Source organism: Euleptes europaea, chromosome 9, assembly GCF_029931775.1.
Source record: "Euleptes europaea isolate rEulEur1 chromosome 9, rEulEur1.hap1, whole genome shotgun sequence".
Lineage (NCBI taxonomy): Eukaryota > Metazoa > Chordata > Lepidosauria > Squamata > Sphaerodactylidae > Euleptes > Euleptes europaea.
In genome coordinates this window covers 72,072,876-72,089,431 of record NC_079320.1, presented here as the reverse complement: position 1 = coordinate 72,089,431, position 16,556 = coordinate 72,072,876, and the positions used below count along the sequence as shown (strand labels likewise).

At 42.8% G+C, this 16,556-nt stretch overlaps 2 protein-coding genes across 2 annotated transcripts in view; one reads left to right on the top strand and one right to left on the bottom strand.

The window, feature by feature from the left end:
- The window catches only part of WDR19 (WD repeat domain 19), a 50,177-nt gene extending 42,778 nt beyond the window's left edge, over positions 1–7,399 (top strand). The window contains exons 31-36 of the mRNA XM_056855942.1: positions 220–301; positions 1,222–1,372; positions 3,873–3,996; positions 4,360–4,436; positions 5,850–5,971; positions 7,354–7,399. Coding sequence (XP_056711920.1) covers positions 220–301; positions 1,222–1,372; positions 3,873–3,996; positions 4,360–4,436; positions 5,850–5,958 — 543 coding nt within the window. The 3' untranslated portion in view covers positions 5,959–5,971; positions 7,354–7,399. The remainder of the gene's footprint in view (positions 1–219; positions 302–1,221; positions 1,373–3,872; positions 3,997–4,359; positions 4,437–5,849; positions 5,972–7,353) is intronic.
- Positions 7,400–16,166: 8,767 nt separating this feature from the next.
- The window catches only part of RFC1 (replication factor C subunit 1), a 53,527-nt gene continuing 53,137 nt past the window's right edge, over positions 16,167–16,556 (bottom strand). Inside the window, exon 25 of the mRNA XM_056855096.1 lies at positions 16,167–16,306. Coding sequence (XP_056711074.1) covers positions 16,223–16,306 — 84 coding nt within the window. The 3' untranslated portion in view covers positions 16,167–16,222. The remainder of the gene's footprint in view (positions 16,307–16,556) is intronic.

Below are 16,556 nucleotides of genomic sequence, written 5' to 3'. Positions count from 1 at the left end.
CTTCAGGAACCCCCTTGCTTCTGGATAGAATGAAGTGAAATAATACCCACAATACGTGATCTAAAAATAGGGCAATATTTTTTTCAATTTGCCTTTGGACCCTTGCTGCTTCCTTGAACCAGTATCAGTAGCAGATCAGGCACACAAAATGCCCCAGTCCAAACTGTTCCTAAATGTCGGAACTGTTTTCCTTTAGAGTAATTCGCTTTTGTATTTCAGATTCATGTTAAATATGGTGACCATCTGAAGGGAGCACGTATGCTTATTCGCGTGGCAAACAATATCAGCAAGTTTCCATCCCGTAAGTGTTAACTCTGCTGGGAATGCATGAAGAGCTTGTGTGAGTGCTGTCAAGTCGCTCCCAACTCATGGTGACCCTATGAATCAGCGTCCTCCAAAACGTCCTATCGTTAACAGCCCTTGCTCAGGTCTTGCAAACGAAACTCTTAGCAAGGCACTAAAGCCTTGGCCAAAAATTACAACTCCCAGGCCTTCATCAGTACAGTGTTTTCCCCTAGGGGTGCAGTGAATTTTAGGAGATGTTAGTCTAGGTGTTTGTAGTCTAAAGTCAGAGTAAAAATTAGCTCTAGAGTTACTGGCAGGAAGAGAGTGGGAAAGGGTTTTGGAGAAAGAAAGCAGCAGCAGATCTTCTCTAAACTGGAATGAGAGACTGAAGCTACTGAGCCTATAAGGGTTCTGACTCTTTAATAAACAGCATTGGGTAAGATTTCATTTCAGAGTTGCACATCCTTGAAAAAACTGTATTCCACTAAGGAAAATGCTAGTTCTTTCTGTCACTGTGACAGTCCCTTCTTTGTATAACCTCTTTACCTTCCTACTTTATATGAATCATTTGGGGCATTTCTAGGTTTTGTTTATAATTTTCTTAGAAACAATAGTACTGGCATTCAGAGCTGTGAATTGATAGTGGAAAAGGGGGAATAATTAAGAATCTAAGAAATATCGTCCTTAGTCAGACAGTGCCTGACTGTCCCATAGGGTTTAAAAAGTATGGTGGGAAGAATTCCATCCCCAGAGGTTACCACCACCTGGGTATCGATATGTTTCCTATGTTCATGGAGGTTCTATTTATTTATCATAGCCAATGGCTATTGATTGATGGATTCATATGGAACCTGTGACAATAAAGTGAATACGAAGGAGCTCAGAACAAGCCTTTCCTAACCATCGGAAACCTGGCTTCCATTGTTTTCCTTGCAGACATTGTCCCCATCCTGACCTCCACTGTGATTGAATGTCATAGAGCAGGACTGAAAAAGTCAGCATTTGGTTTTGCTGCCATGTTGATGAGACCAGAGTACCGGAATAAAATTGATCTTAAGTATAAAAAGAAGATTGAAGCGATGGTCAGGTGAGTGTCGCTGCTTTGCTTAACCCAGGTTTGGAAATGTATAGAAATGGCAAACATTGCGCATCAGATCATCCGTGCTACACCACCATTGGCTCTGTTAACCATCTGGGGGGAACAAAAAAGAAAAGTGGCATCCAAGGGATTAATAGTGTTTATGTCGATGGCAGCCTGTAGGGTAATAGCAAAATGTTGGAAAACTGCAGAACTTTTAACATTACATTCTTGGTGTTCTCAATTGTGGCAAATAGCTATGGCAGAAAAATTGACACAACAACTTAGAGTAGTCAGAGGTAAAGCTAAAATATCAGATTTTTATGAAATGTGGCATGATTTTGCTTCATACACGAATCAGAAATGTATTCAACATCTATTTTCTTCCTCATATTATGGAAAAGGAATTAACTCCAAATATATAAATATTTTTAAATCCCCAATGCCATTAATGAATTTCTCTTATCTGTAATTGTAAGATAAAGTGAGAAATGTGTTAAATACTAAGTCAATAATCTGATTCCACTTTATGTATTTTTTGTTTTGTTTTTTGTTATATTATTTCTATGTTTGTTTTTAAAGGTTTTTTATTATTATTCGTTTAGGTGGTAGTTTTTTGTTTCAAAAATTAGTTATTTTTTAAAGGAAGTCTATTATTGTTAGGTTTGCCCAATATAAATAATGCACAGTTGAGTGTGTGTGTGTGTGTGTGTGTGTGTGTGTGTTAAGTGCCATCAAGTCGCTTCTGACTCATGGTGACCCTGTAAATCAATGTCCTCCAAAATGTCCTATCCTTAACAGCCTTGCTCAGGTCTTGCAAACTGAGGGCCGTTGCTTCATTTATACAGTCAATCCATCTCTTGTTGGGCCTTCCTCTTTTCCTGCTGCCCTCAACTTTTCCTACATGATTGTCTTTGTCTTGTCTTCTCAGTTGAGGCAGCACCCTTAATCGCCTCTGCCCAGCACTTATGGATCTGGGGAGGTTGGGGGGGGGGCAGGGGGTTTAGAACACACAGGATGAAGTGAGAATGCCTTCCTCAACAGAACCCACCCGCCCCCGCCTTTAACAAGCACAGATAGGGGCAACCATTCCCTTTGTCACATTAAGAATCTGATTATTCATTGATCTGAAGCACAAGGCAGCGAGGACCTGATCCCTTGTTGGCAGCACTAAAATAAAATTGACATCCAAAATTGACCCCCCCCCCAAGGACATTACGTTCTGCTAATAATAACTTCTTGTTGGTCCCCGGGCCCAGGAGTATCCAGCTGTCCTCAACAAGGGCCAGGGCTTTTTCGGCCCTGACTCCGACCTGGTAGAATGCTCTGCCTAGTGACATCAGGGCCCTGCGGGACCTTAAAGAGTTCCTCGGGGCCTGTAAGATGGAGCTTTTCCACCAGGCCTACTATAGAGGTCAGCCACGGTGATGTATCAATACTGGCCTCCCTATCCTCCCCCTCCCCTCTCTTTTCTTGTATAACTGGGGTTTTTATAGGCTTGCCTGCTTGGTTATGACTAGAGTTGCAGCTCCGGGTTGGGAAATATCTGGATATTTTTGGGGCAGAGCCTGAGGAGGGCGGGGTTTGGAGAGGGGAGGGACTTAAACGCCATAGAAGAGTCCAGTTGCCAAAGTAGCCGTTTTCTCCAGGTGAACTAATCTCTATTGGCTGGAGATCAGTTGTAAGAGCGGGAGATCTCCAGCCACCACCTGGAGGTTGGCAACCCTAGTTATGACATTATTTCACAACAGCAGGTACTACAGTAATTTGTGCGCCATCTGTTTTTAATAATTTGTGAGTTTGTATTTTATTGTTTTATATGTTTTAACTGATATTTATATTTATACTTTGTGATTTTATTGTTGTTACCCGCCCTGAGCCTGGTTTCAGCAGGGGAGGACGGGCTAGAAATAAAATAAATAATAATAATATAAATTTGTTGCAAATCCTACATACAGTATCTCAGTAATCATTACAGCAGTTCAGTATTACTCATCTCCCCATAGCTGAGTCTGAGAGGGGCAGGGGCTGAGGTTGAGCGCCGCCTAGAGATTTCGTGGCAGAGCTTTGAACCAGGAGGGCTTCAAATGGTTACACGGTACATTCACTGAATTTTCATTGGGATGGCAGGAGAATTACAGGCATGGTGCAAACAAACCGCTTTCAGAATCACAGCTGGCAAAACGCTGGGAACTAACTTTTGAGTGTTTGATCACCCTGGGAGACCAATCATAAAGCTGTTAGTAGGTTGGGGTCACTTGTATGGAAGAAGTATGGAAGAAGTAGACCACCAAGCTGTGTCTACAGCAGGGAAATGACCAACTGCTGAAAATCAATTTGCAGGAATTGTTTTGAATACTCAGACGATGGCATGTAGCAGCGAAGAACTGGTGTAATGCACCCATGCTTTGTGCTTCTTCAAGTTGGAGAAAAACGGTTTTACAGTTTTATTAGGCATAAGACCTGGCAGTCTTTATTTCTTAATAGATTTCTTCCATTCTGTTGCTAGACGACCTGACACGTCAGAAGCCGAAGAGCCAACAACACCTTGCCCCTATTGTGAATTCTTGCTGCCTGAATGTGAGCTTCTCTGTCCTGGCTGTAAAAACAACCTTCCCTACTGCATTGCTACAGTAAGTACCAAATTAAATGCAGCTGGAAACTTTTAATTAAGTCTGCCTCACCTTAAATTTCTGGTAAAGAACCCGATAAACTGTTTGCTTATAGTATTTTTTAAAGTAATTTCACACTTCTGTTTTTGAGTTTTTGATTCACATTTCATTCTGTTTGGCCAAATGGTGACATTATTAAGATCATCTTGTTCCATGATTTTCGTGCTCACACGTAAAAAATGCATTATTTTAAATTATATCTAATTTTGGCAGTTCATTTCCTCATGGTCCGTATGTATACATCAACCAACAATCTGACAAAATGCCCTTTTTTTGGTGCGAATGTGTTGTTGTGTGTTAACTTATCCATGCCATTTCATCTAGGGACGGCATATGGTGAAAGGCAACTGGACTGTGTGTCCCCACTGTGACTTCCCTGCCCTATATTCAGAGTTCAGAAAGTAAGTGAGAGTCCTTTTCAGCCTAACCGACACGAATATTGCCTAAATGGCCAGGATGCTTTGCATTATCCTCAAAGCAAACCAGGCACTGTGTGCTTGTTAAGTGCCGTCAAGTCGCTTCCAACTCATGATGACCCTGTAAATCAATGTCTTTAACAGTCTTGCTCAGATCTTGCAAATTGAGGGCTTTCTTTATAGAGTCCATCCATCTCTTGTTGGGTCTTCCTCTTTTCCTGCTGCCTTCAACTTTTCCTGGCATGATTGTCTTTTCCAGTGATTCTTGTCTTCTCATAATGTGACCAAAGTATGATAGCCTCAGTTAGTCATTTTAGCTTCTAGGGTCAATTTGGAGCCAAAAGAACAAAGGTTTTATTCTGTGCACACACACAAAAAAAGCTAATAGGGAAATAAGAAAAATACAGTTTGCTAACTGAATCTTCATATACGTCTCCCTCCTGCAGACAGGGTCCCTGTTTCCATAACACATCTCAGGCTCGGCAGACAGGAAGCAAAGGTTTGCACCTTTCTGGCACACATTTCAATGGGTTCCTCAGAAGTAGGGAGTTCCTTTTTGGACCTGTCATAAACTTATAGAATCATTGAGTTGGATGGGGCCATACAGGCCATCTAGTCCAACCCCCTGCTTAATGCAGGATCAACCTAGAGCATCCCTGAGAAGTACTTGTCCTGCCTCTGCTTAAAGACTGCCAGTGAGGGGGAGCTCACCACCTCCCTAGGGAGCTGATTCCACTGTCAAACAACTCTTACTGTAAATTTTTCCCCCCTAATATCCAGCTGGTACCATTCCACCCACAAATTAAACCCATTATTGCGAGTCCTATCCTCTGATGCCAATGGGAACAGATCCCTGCTCTCCTCTAAGTGACAGAGGAGGGCAGGGAGCTGTCCCTGTTGGCAGCAACTTGCTGCTAAAGAAGAATTTGACCAATGGTCCTAGGGTATTTTTGCACATAGCCCTTTTCAGTGTGGGGTGCAATAGTTCACTGTACAAACTGCATTTTGATTTTCAAAACAATGTTTTGTTTATATAATTTTAACTAGACAACCACTGCTATATAATTATGAGAACTCAATACTGTATTTGTATATTATATTATAGATTCCCCTGAAGAAGCTGTTGGCAAAACATGTAGGGAATTTTTAGCTAATAAAATATATATTGCACCATCGGCCTTGGCCTTATTTTTATTTCTTGCTTTGGACATAACTACGTGCATGTGAACCCAGTGCATAGATTTTAGTTATGTTAACATTAAAATGAATGTCCCCTTAATTGGAGTCTATCCTTGTAAAGAAACGTTAAATCAAAAACAGTTGAAACACAAACTTGTGATGGTTTAACTTGTGATTCTGACAGCCACAACCCTGATTTCAGTTATCTTCTATAAACAGCTTGTTGCAGAATGAAAGCACATGTCCAATGTGTTCAGAAAAAGTTAATATTGTCAGCCTTATGAAAATAGTTGACTGTACACCGTACCTCAAGCTTGAAGTAGAATAATGATCATAGTCAAGTAAGTGTTTTGACCTTCATTATAATTTTAGAGACATTCTAACCTGTTAGAAATAATTAAGATAATGATCCAGGAGGCCTGTGGTTTCTCTGACCATGCCGGATCAGGAGAATGCATATTTTATTCTAAGTAACATTTCTCTCCCCTCCCCCTAAATAAGCTTTGAGACACCAGACAAACAGATCTACCCCCAAATCTGAATACTGTCACTAGAATAAAATTCTAACTTGTATAGTGTAAGCAGCACTGAGAGTTATCGAAGTCCAGGATTCTGCTACAGTGATTAGTCTTTAACTGATCAGAGAATTTAAACTGACTTTTTTAATTGTTTACCGGAATTGATATAAACCAATGCTTGGTTTAACAAATCAGAGCCGGTCCAGCCAAGCAGATCCTATTGTAAGACAATTCCCAACCTTTCTCAAGTGTGCACACATGTGCATTCATTCATACAGCCATGCCCATAGAAAATTAGTGTGCAAGTTTTTCATCCTGTGGTGAAATACCTGCTTTGTTAGCGATATAAGAATTGTTGTAGTAAGAAGTAGGCCAGATTCACCAGTATTTTTAAAGTAGAATTTTGTGGTTTAATTCAGGATGCTAGATCTAATAGTCTTAAAATAAGTCAAGCTGTTGTACAGTGTAGGCATAAGAACATAAGAAAGGCCATGCTGGATCAGACCAAGGCCCATCAAGTCCAGCAGTCTGTTCACACAGTGGCCAACCACGTGCCTCTAAGAAGTCCACAAACAACTGCAGCAGCATTATCCTGCCTGTGTTCCAAAGCACCTAATATAATAGGCATGCTCCTCTGATCCTGGAGAGAATAGGCATGCATCATGACTAGTATCCATTTTCACTAGTAGCTATGAATAGCTATGAATAGCCTCCATGAACATGTCCACTCCCTTCTTAAAGCCTTCCCAGTTGGCAGCCATCACCACATCCTGGGGCAGAGAGTCCCAAAATTTAACTATGTGTAGTGTGAAGAAATACTTCCTTTTATCTGTTTTGAATCTCTCACCCTCCAGCTTCAGCAGATGACCCCGCGTTCTGGTATTATGAGAGAGGGAGAAAAGCTTCTATCTGTCCACTCTCTTATAGACCTCTGTCATGTCTCCCCTCAACCGCCTTTTTTCCAGGCTAAACAGCCCTAAGCGTTTCAACCACTCCTCATAGGGCAGCTGCTCTAGTCCCCTGATGATTTTGGTTGCTCTTTTCTGCACCTTCTCAAGCTCTGCAATAACCATATCTGTTTTAAAATAAACATTGACAGTATATGGCAGCTTTTGTCCCTCACTCCTGTTTCCCCAACTCCTGGAATGTGGAAGACTATAAAACAGTTTTGAGACAAGACATTTTATGTTTTTATACCTCTACAGATTAGATACAACATTTCACAAGCCAGAAAATGGATTTTGTCTACTGCACAACGTAATGAAAATTGCTTAACCCTTCTGAGTTAGAACATACAACGGTGTGCATTTTCAGAAGGCACTGGCCAGACAAGTGCTGCAACATTTAAGAAAGCATCAAAGTTTTGAATCCGGTTGGTTCTGCTCTTCAAAATATTTTATAGTAACCAAATTTGTCCTTATTCTGAGCCTGTAAATATTTATATTTTGATAGAATGTTTGTACTATAGCCTTTTCCATTTACAATAAAAGTTTGAATGCTAAATGGCAAGTCTTAGCGAAGTGGCCAAAGTTTATACCGGGTTTGGAAAACACAGTTTTATAATAAGTGGCTACGTTACAAATGAAGCACCATTCCCTTAAGATGTCCTGCAGCTCAGCAAGGAGTCAGGATATCTAGAGCACCTGGGTGCTCAGCAGGATGATCAGGGGCTCTGGTAAACTACATTTCCCAGGGCTTCTTGTGCCTGCAGCACTGCCATCCCCTCTCCCTTTTCGGTGGTTCCAGGCACAAAAGAAGAGATGATTGCCTCGGCCAGATAAGTTTGGATGAGAGGATGCCGTAAGAAAGCAGTGCTATGTGGGAACTAAGGAGAGGCACTTTTGGTCCCCTACTCCTACTGTCGTAATCAGCAGCGTGTGGTTTCCAACTTGAGAATGGGCTGTTTTCAAACCAGAACCGTTTCCAAGCCCCGACTCTAAACTGAGCCAAGAGGATTTCAGACATCACTAAAGTCTTTTCAATTTTACAAATCCACTGAAGGCAACATTTCAGTTTTAAGAGGTCCAGCTCGTTTGTCACCACTTTCATTTGATAATTTGACATATAAAAGTGCATATTGACTTTTTAATTTCATTTTATATATCATTTATAATATTCATTTAGTACATCCAAGCCGCTCTGAGCCCGGTCTCGGCCAGGGAGAGCGGGGTATTAAATTGAAACAATAAATAAATAAATGAAGCATGTTCTTTAAAAGTGAGATAACAACAAGGTACGTAAGTCTTACCTAAGCCCTGTGATAGATTCCAGTGACACCTTGAAGACTAAGGCCGTTAACGCATGACTGATTTGGTTTGCTTCTCCCCCCTAATGTACTGGTTTTCCAGTGGTCACATGCACGCTGTCCCCCCTCTGCGGATCAAATCTACCACGAACGCAATTTACTTGGGTGTTTTCCAAGATCCATCTTATCGCGAAATACGTGCCAGCGTGTGCTTGTGTGTGATAATCACCCGGCCAAATGCAACCGGGAGTAATTTTTTTTATTAGAGCCTGGCCACCCTAAAGAGGGGTGTGCGTGTGAAATTCCCCGCCAAAGAGAGGGGGGGGTTCCTCTGGTAGATCAGCCACCCGCTGACACCAGGCCCCATGTACGCCTCGCGCCAAGGCCGCGCCTCTCCCTCACAGGCTCACTCCCCTCAGGGGCTCAAAACCGCCCCTCCCCTGGCTAGGAAAGCGAGCGGGCAACGCCTCTAAGCCTGACGAGACGGCCCAAGCGTCCGCTCATCTCTCGTGGCTCCCGCAGCACCCGCCGAGCCACCACTCAGCTGGCCGGTGGACTCAGTGTTCCCTGCTCTAGCTGCGCCTGCCCTGAGCTTCTGAGCCTCCTGCCGCCTCAAAAACGGAGATGGCGGAGCTGCGATCCGGAGAGCTCTGCTTTTTGCTGCAGAGCAGGAGGGCAGGAGAAAAACTAATGTCCTGAAGTGAGTTGCGTTGGTATACCAGCATATCATTCTAGGGGGGAGAAGAAAAAAAAGGAAGACGCCAAGCATGCACAATCACATGACTGTGATGTAATGACGTGGGTAGCCACGGAGCACTCCCCGAATATCCCACGTTATCCCATATCGCATGGAGCATCGGGTGGTGCACATAGTGTGGGATGGGAGACGGACGTGCGTTTACTTTTATGATCCCAGATTAAAATAGTGTGAGATGAGAGAGAGATTAACCGGTGACATCTTGCCCAAGTGTTAATGGCCTAAGACTAACAAAACAAGCTTATGCTGGAATATGTTTATGTAATCCTTAAGGTGCCACTGGATTTCTGTCTTATTTTACTGCAACAGACTAATAAAGCTATACCTCTGGAATGAGCAAACTTTATGAAACAGGAGTTACATTTGCAGATCAAGACTACCCTAGAGTATACCTTCTTTTAACGCAATCCCTAACAGCAAGTTCATGAGCTACACAAAATCTACTCACTATGTGCGCTGTTTTCTCCAACTGTAGGCCCAAATCATATTTCAGTGCAAAGTTGATTCTGTTTCTGCAACAGCTGGAATATTTAAGATTTATACCCCCCCTTTTGATCATAAAAGATCTTCAGAATGGCTTGCAACATTAAAAAATGCCTCCCCCATTGGTAGTCTCAGAATGGGAGTTGCTTAGATGTTGCATACTTTAGCCTCTTCCTCCAAGCACTAGAGCTTCTATAAGGTTCTGGAAGCAAAGAAGAGTAGAGTTGGTTTTTATATGCCGACTTTCTCAACCTTTTAAGGAGAATCAAACCGGCTAATAATCTCCTTCCCTTCCTTTCCCCACAACAGACACATTGGGAAGTAGGTCAGGCTGAGAGAGTCCAGCGAGAACTGTGACTGGCCCAAGGTCATCCAGCTGGCTTCATGTGGAGGAGCGGGGAAATCAATCTTGTTCTGCACTCCTAACCACTACACCATGCTGGCCCAAAGCACGGAGGAGCCAGATGCCCCTCTGCCTCTGATGCCGCTCTGCTGAGCTCTGCCTAGCACTTGCTTAGGTGGATCGAGACCTATGGAGAACAGTGGAAACACTGGAAATCCTATTTGATTTGAGAGGGCAGCAGCCTCTGCCCTACCTTTGCAGCCATAAGGCTTAGGAAACTTCAAGAGGGAAAACATTAAGTCTCTCTTGCTACATGGGTTGCTGTATTCTCATATCAGATTGTATGACTGACATTAATACAGACCTGCTCTCTACCTTTACATCATGGGGAAATACTGCCTGATCTTAAGTCAGATGCCTTTCATTGTGCTAACCTGTTTCAAATACACCCTTGTGAACAAGTTTCAGTACCAGACCAGGTCAATCAATGTATGAAGAAAATTGCCCACTCCACAGCCTCAGTTCCTAGAGATCAGCATCTTCTGGACCCTCCCTCCATGGAGATTGAAGCATCTTCTTGAATTCTCTGGTGACAGTTGAGCTGAGAGCAAAATCTGCAGGCATTGTATTTTTCAGAAGCTGTGAACAGGTGATGGTATCACTTTGCTCTGCTCTGGTCAGACCTCACCAGAGTATTGTGTTCAGTTTGGGGCACCACAATTTAAGAAGGATGTTGACAAGCGGAATGTGTCCACAGGAGGGCAATGAAGATGGTGAGGGTTTTGGAGACCAAGTCCTATGAGGAAAGGTTGAAGGAGCTCGGTATGTTTAGCCTGGAGAGGAGACAACTGAGAGGTGATGTGATAACCATCTTCAAGTACTTCATATAGAGGATGGTGCCGAGTTGTTTTGTGTTGCCCCAGAAGGTTAGACCAGAACCAAGGGGTTGAAATTAAATCAAGAGTTTCCAGCTAAACATCAGGAAGAACTTTCTAACAGAGCAGTTCCTCAGTGGAACAGGCTTCCTCAGTAGGGGGTAGGCTCTCCTTCCCTGGAGGTTTTTAAGCAGAGGCTAGAGGGCCATCTGTCAGCAATGCTGATTCTGACCTTAGGCAGATCATGAGAGGGAGGGCAGGAAGGTTTGCATCAGTGTTTGGCTCTCATGGCCCTTTCTTGCATGCCCAGGGTAGTGCCGATTGCCACTTTGGGGTCAGGAAGCAATTTTCCTCCAGGCAAGATTGGCCAGGGATCCTGGAAGGGGTTTTGGGGTTTGTTTGTTTTTGCCATCTTCTGGGTGTGGAGTAGGGGTAACAGGTTGTGGGGGGGGGGTAGTTGAGAATTCACTGCATTGTACAGGGGGTTGGACTAGTTGACCCTGGCAGTCCTTTCCAACTCTGTGATTCTATGAAGTTTGTGAATGCCTAAATGCAGATTGAATGATACCTGTATAAACTAAAAGGAAGGTAACTGGGAGTGTAACTGGTGAGTGAGAAAGGATATGATTTGGGAACTGGAAGCTGGTGGGGGGGAAGGAATGTTGGTGTCTGAACAGGAGGTAAGTGGGTTTGGATTGGGTGATGGCATCAGCAAAGGGAGGGAATGGGTGGAGGAGAAAGGAGGTACATAATCTGAGTAATGACTACTGAGTATTGGTTAAGAGCCATTGGCCATTGAGGGACAGTCTGGGCTCATTCATGCTCTGTGTCGTTTCCTCGCATCTGAGTCATTTCTTCCTTTCTTAACTCTGAAGAATAACCAACTTTCCTGAAAGCCCTTCCCATGTATTTAAACCTTTTGACCCTTCTTAACCGAAGGCGTGCTTTTACTTTGTCAAGATTGCACGCATTCCCTACACAGGTTTTGAATGGTCATTTTTTAAAAATTCCTTTCAGCAACCGTCTGTGTGACTGTGGAGAAAGGGTAGTTGAAACTTTAGATCACTCTTTTGTAAGAAGTGGGAAGCAGAGAGTACCCAATGGATTATGCCTATTTTACTAAAGTACGGTCTCCCTTTAAACCCTTGGATTACACCATTCCTTTTATCAGATCTAGACTCAGATACTGAGAAAGTACATCAGATAGCGAATACCTAGCTCATGTAATGGCCCTAAAGCTATCAAATAGCTCTGATAACACAAGTTTACCCTGTACCACAAATAGATAGTCTTTTATTAACTGTGTTTATTCTAAAATTGTTTCTCTCTGTTTCTCTATGCCAGGGGTGGGGAACCTTTTTCCGCCAAGGGCCATTTGGATATGTATAACGTCATTCGAGGGCCATACAAAATTATTAACTTAAAAATTAGTTTCTTGGGCGGTCCTAGCAGCTCCATAGCTAACGACTCTTCTGCAAGGGGTGGAAAGGTTCCTTTTCTCAGCAAAACAAACTCACATCCGCCTTGAATAGAGGCTATTCCTGTCTGCGGGAGGGGGTGGATCACCAGTCTTAGATCCTTCTGAGCTTGAGATCTGCCAGGACCCACGAAGGGCCAGACCAAATGATTTCGAGGGCCTTAAATGGCCCCCGGGCCTGACGTTCCCCACCCCTGCTCTATACTATGAATGCTTAAGATTTTGTCAGTGAGCAAGATTTGATTTGGAAATAAAAGTAATAAAAAATGTTGAATGTAGAGCTGCTAACAATTAAAGAAGTGTTTATTTGATCAGAAGCTGCCTTTAAACAGATTAGTATTTGGTCGGTGAAATATAAATTAGTTGCCATGAGTCTGGACGTTCTAAATATTGTCGAAGGCTTTCACAGTCAGAGTTCATTGGTTCTTGTGGGTTATCCGGGCTGTGTAACCGTGGTCTTGGTATTTTCTTTCCTGACGTTTCGCCAGCAGCTGTGGCAGGCATCTTCAGAGGAGTAACACTCCTCTGAAGATGTTACTCCTCTGAAGATGCCTGCCACAGCTGCTGGCGAAACGTCAGGAAAGAAAATACCAAGACCACGGTTACACAGCCCGGATAACCCTCTGGACGTTCTATTCATTGATTTAGGATTTTATCAATGAGCAGTCCAAGTCATGTTTGTGTGTGATTTGAATCATGAAATCAAAGCTAATTCAATGTTGCCATCATTTCAGAATTGTTCACAGGGCATGATCTGCATTTTGGACCCTTATGGCAATTGTATGGTTTCTGAAATTGATAATTGTCTTGTGGTTTCCTTAGCAGAGAATGGTAATACGTTGATTATGGGCTCAAGAGGCCATCTATTGAGGGGCTGAAGGGAGGTGGTGTGAACAGTTCAGTTCTAAGAGGCAGGCACTGATCTCACATGTGATACCATTTGGTCAGTGACCTCGAAGTAGGGTTGCCAACTCTGGGCTAGGAAATTCTTAAACATTTGGGGGTGGAGCCCAGGGAGGGTGTTGTCTAGGAAGGGGAGTGACTTCAGCAGGGAATAATGCTATACAGTCTAGCCTCCAAAGAAGCCATTTTCACTAGGGGAATTGATCTCTGTAATCTGGAGAGCCGTTGTAATCCTGAGAGATCTCCGTGCCCCACCTGGAGGTTGGCAACCCTACCTCAAAAACATGATGCCACCCACTCCATCCCTCCTGCCTTGGCTAACGTCATAACTTGGTGCTCGTTCTAGAGCACAGCTGTTCTTCAGTCAGCAAAATGTATGTGAAAATTATATCTCTGACTGTCACCCTTTAACCTGATGTTTGAGGGAAACAAAGTAGAATAAGATATTATTGGAAAATCTGGGCTAGCAGCACTAAATGAAGCAGGAGAGTGACTCATAGAAGTCTGTGAAGACAACAAGTTGTTCATGGCAAACATGTTTCAGGCAGCTGAACCGACAGTTGTTATTTGTGGACCTCACTGGATGGCCGATACAGAAATCAAGTAGATTATATAATTGGAAGCAGAAGATGGAGGTGTTAGTCTAAATGCTGCATTCCAGAGACTTACATGTAGAGAACTACTAGAATAACCAGTGTAAAGAAATAGAACAAAAAAGGAAAAGCAAGAGATCTATTCCACATGATCCAAGAAATAAAAAGGAATTTTACAGCATGGGGAGGTATGCTGAAAGATCAATATGGAAATGAATTAACTGAACAGGACAAAATAAAGATGGGAACAATACATGGAAGAACTATACAGAAGAAATTAAAAGATGACAGATTCCTTCAGAGAATAATCTTTTAAAGAAGAACCTGCGAGTTTAGAGAGTGAAGTGAAAGCTGCACTCAAAGCAATTTGGAGAAACAAATCAGCACAAGTATATGGGATATTAATGGAGCTATTAAAAGTCACAGAAACACAGTCCAGTAAAATCTTACCAAGAATATGCTAACAAATATGGAAAACAAAACAATGGCCTCAGACTGAAAACGCTCGTTCCAATTCTGAAAAAGGAGATGTCAAAGACTGCAGCAACTATTAAACCATCGCATTAATATCTAACACAAGTAAAGTGTTCCTCAAAATCTTACAACAAGGTCAAGATGGATTCAGAAAAGGAAGTGGCACTAGAGATCATTTTGTAAATTTATGTTTGTGTTTCATAGATTACTGCAAAGCTTTTGACTGTGGATCATGAAAACTATGGTTGGTTTTAAAAGAAATGGGTTTTAAAAGAAATGGGTGTGCCACATTTAATTATTTTGATGTGCAACCTATACTCTGGACAAAAGGCTATTGTTAGGACAAAATATGGAGAAACACAATGGTTTCCGATTGGCAAAGGTGTCCGACAAGGATGCATTTAATCTCCCTGTTTAATTTAGAATCATAGAAACATAGTTGTAAGGGACCTCTAGGGTCATCTAGTCCAACCCCCTGAACAATGCAGGAAATTCACAACTACCTCTCCCCCACACCCCCAGTGACCCATACACCATGCCCAGAAGATGGCAAAAAAAACACCCCACCCTCCAGGATCCCCAACCAATCTGGCCTGGAAGAAAATTGCTTCCTGACCCCAAAGAGGCGATTGGCATTTCCCTGGGCATGCAAGAAAGGGCCACAAGAGCCAAACACTAACGCAACCATTCCTGCCCTCCCTCTCATGATCTGCCTAAGTTCACATAATTAGTATTGCTGACAGATGGCCCTCTAGCCTCTGCTTAAAAACCTCAGGGAAGGAGAGCCTACCCCCTACTGAGGAAGCCTGTTCCAGTTTTCTGTCAGAAAAGTTCTTCCTGATGTCTCTGAATGTGGAAATCCCTTTTAGGCAGAAAGTCCCTTGGGCAAATAGCACCATTGAGCAACCTTCCCTACCAAAAACACAAAATATGATATCTCAGGAATGCACTAGGTCTGTCATACCCTTTTGCCCTCAAAATTTACACTACTAACTGGGGGGGGGGGGCTCGTGGGTGCAGACAGAGGTAAAGATTGAGAAGCAACTCTTCACATGGTTTATTTTGGTAGTGATACTTAATACTTGAGAGGGAGAGGAAAATATTTTGGGAAGAAAATGTTATGGAGAAGGGAGGAAAAACTCTTGGGGAATGGAAAAACTAGCAGCTGCCATACACGATCTCTGGAGCATGCTGGGAAATGAAATTCTCCATTCTCCACAGCCCCATGGGTCAAATCCAGGGGTGTTCTGAGAGGGGGCAAGGGGGAGACTTCCCCTTGAAAGCTCTGAATGTACTGAAAGATTTTATGTGATACAGGGACCCTGGGGAATTTCAGTACCTGCTTTGGTCAGCAGGAAATCTTGAACCAGATCTTCAAAACTCTTCCCAGAAACCAGCTTCTCTGCCTCATTGCATAGAATGCGCCCTGCCCATGATCCACCTTTATGCATGCACATAAGAGTTGTGCGTGAAGAATGCCTTCTGCGTTAGCGTTAGGCAATGAGTGTGAGAAATAAAGTTCAGCTGCATCATGAAATTCAAGTAGGAAAAAAACCCTTTAAAATATGAAACTAATTTTTATTGCAACTTTACACACCGCTGCATACTTACCATGTACAAAAGAAACACGCAATTTAGCATCTCTTATTATATACTATATACAAGATCTGACAACACAATGATTATATAAAAAATGCCAGGAGCTCTGCAAAGATGAAACAAGAGAGCAGTACCCCCGCCCCATGTTGTCAATGAGTCTTTACACCAATAGGCAGAAATAGTCGTCAGTCTTATTTAGACTTCGTGTGTGTGTGTTGTACTGCAGTAGTAAAACACGCCCATTCATTTTTAGCCTTCATCCCTGGCTAAAGTAACATGACAGCATAGTTTGAACAGTTAGTATTATTAGTAACATCTGAATAATTCATTTAGATTTCTTCTTTGCTTTTCCCTTTTTTGTATCTTCAGTTCTTTCCACTTTTGGCTGCTTGGTAGGCCTTGTCTTCTTCTGCAGGAGAGAAAATGCATTCAAGTGTTTAAACAGCTATTACAACAAACAACTGCCAACTTTTGATCTATATATTCCATTGGCTCACAGCTCATGCCTGAGCCTTGTGACGACCGGGGACGGCGCAGCTGAGGCACCGCTGGGGCGCCTCCAAAGAGGTTCCCAGACCACCACAAGGCCTGAAAAAGAAAATGGGTCTTTTCCCCCCATTGAAAACAGCGATGCTATGCCAGGCTGTTGCTGGAGGAGG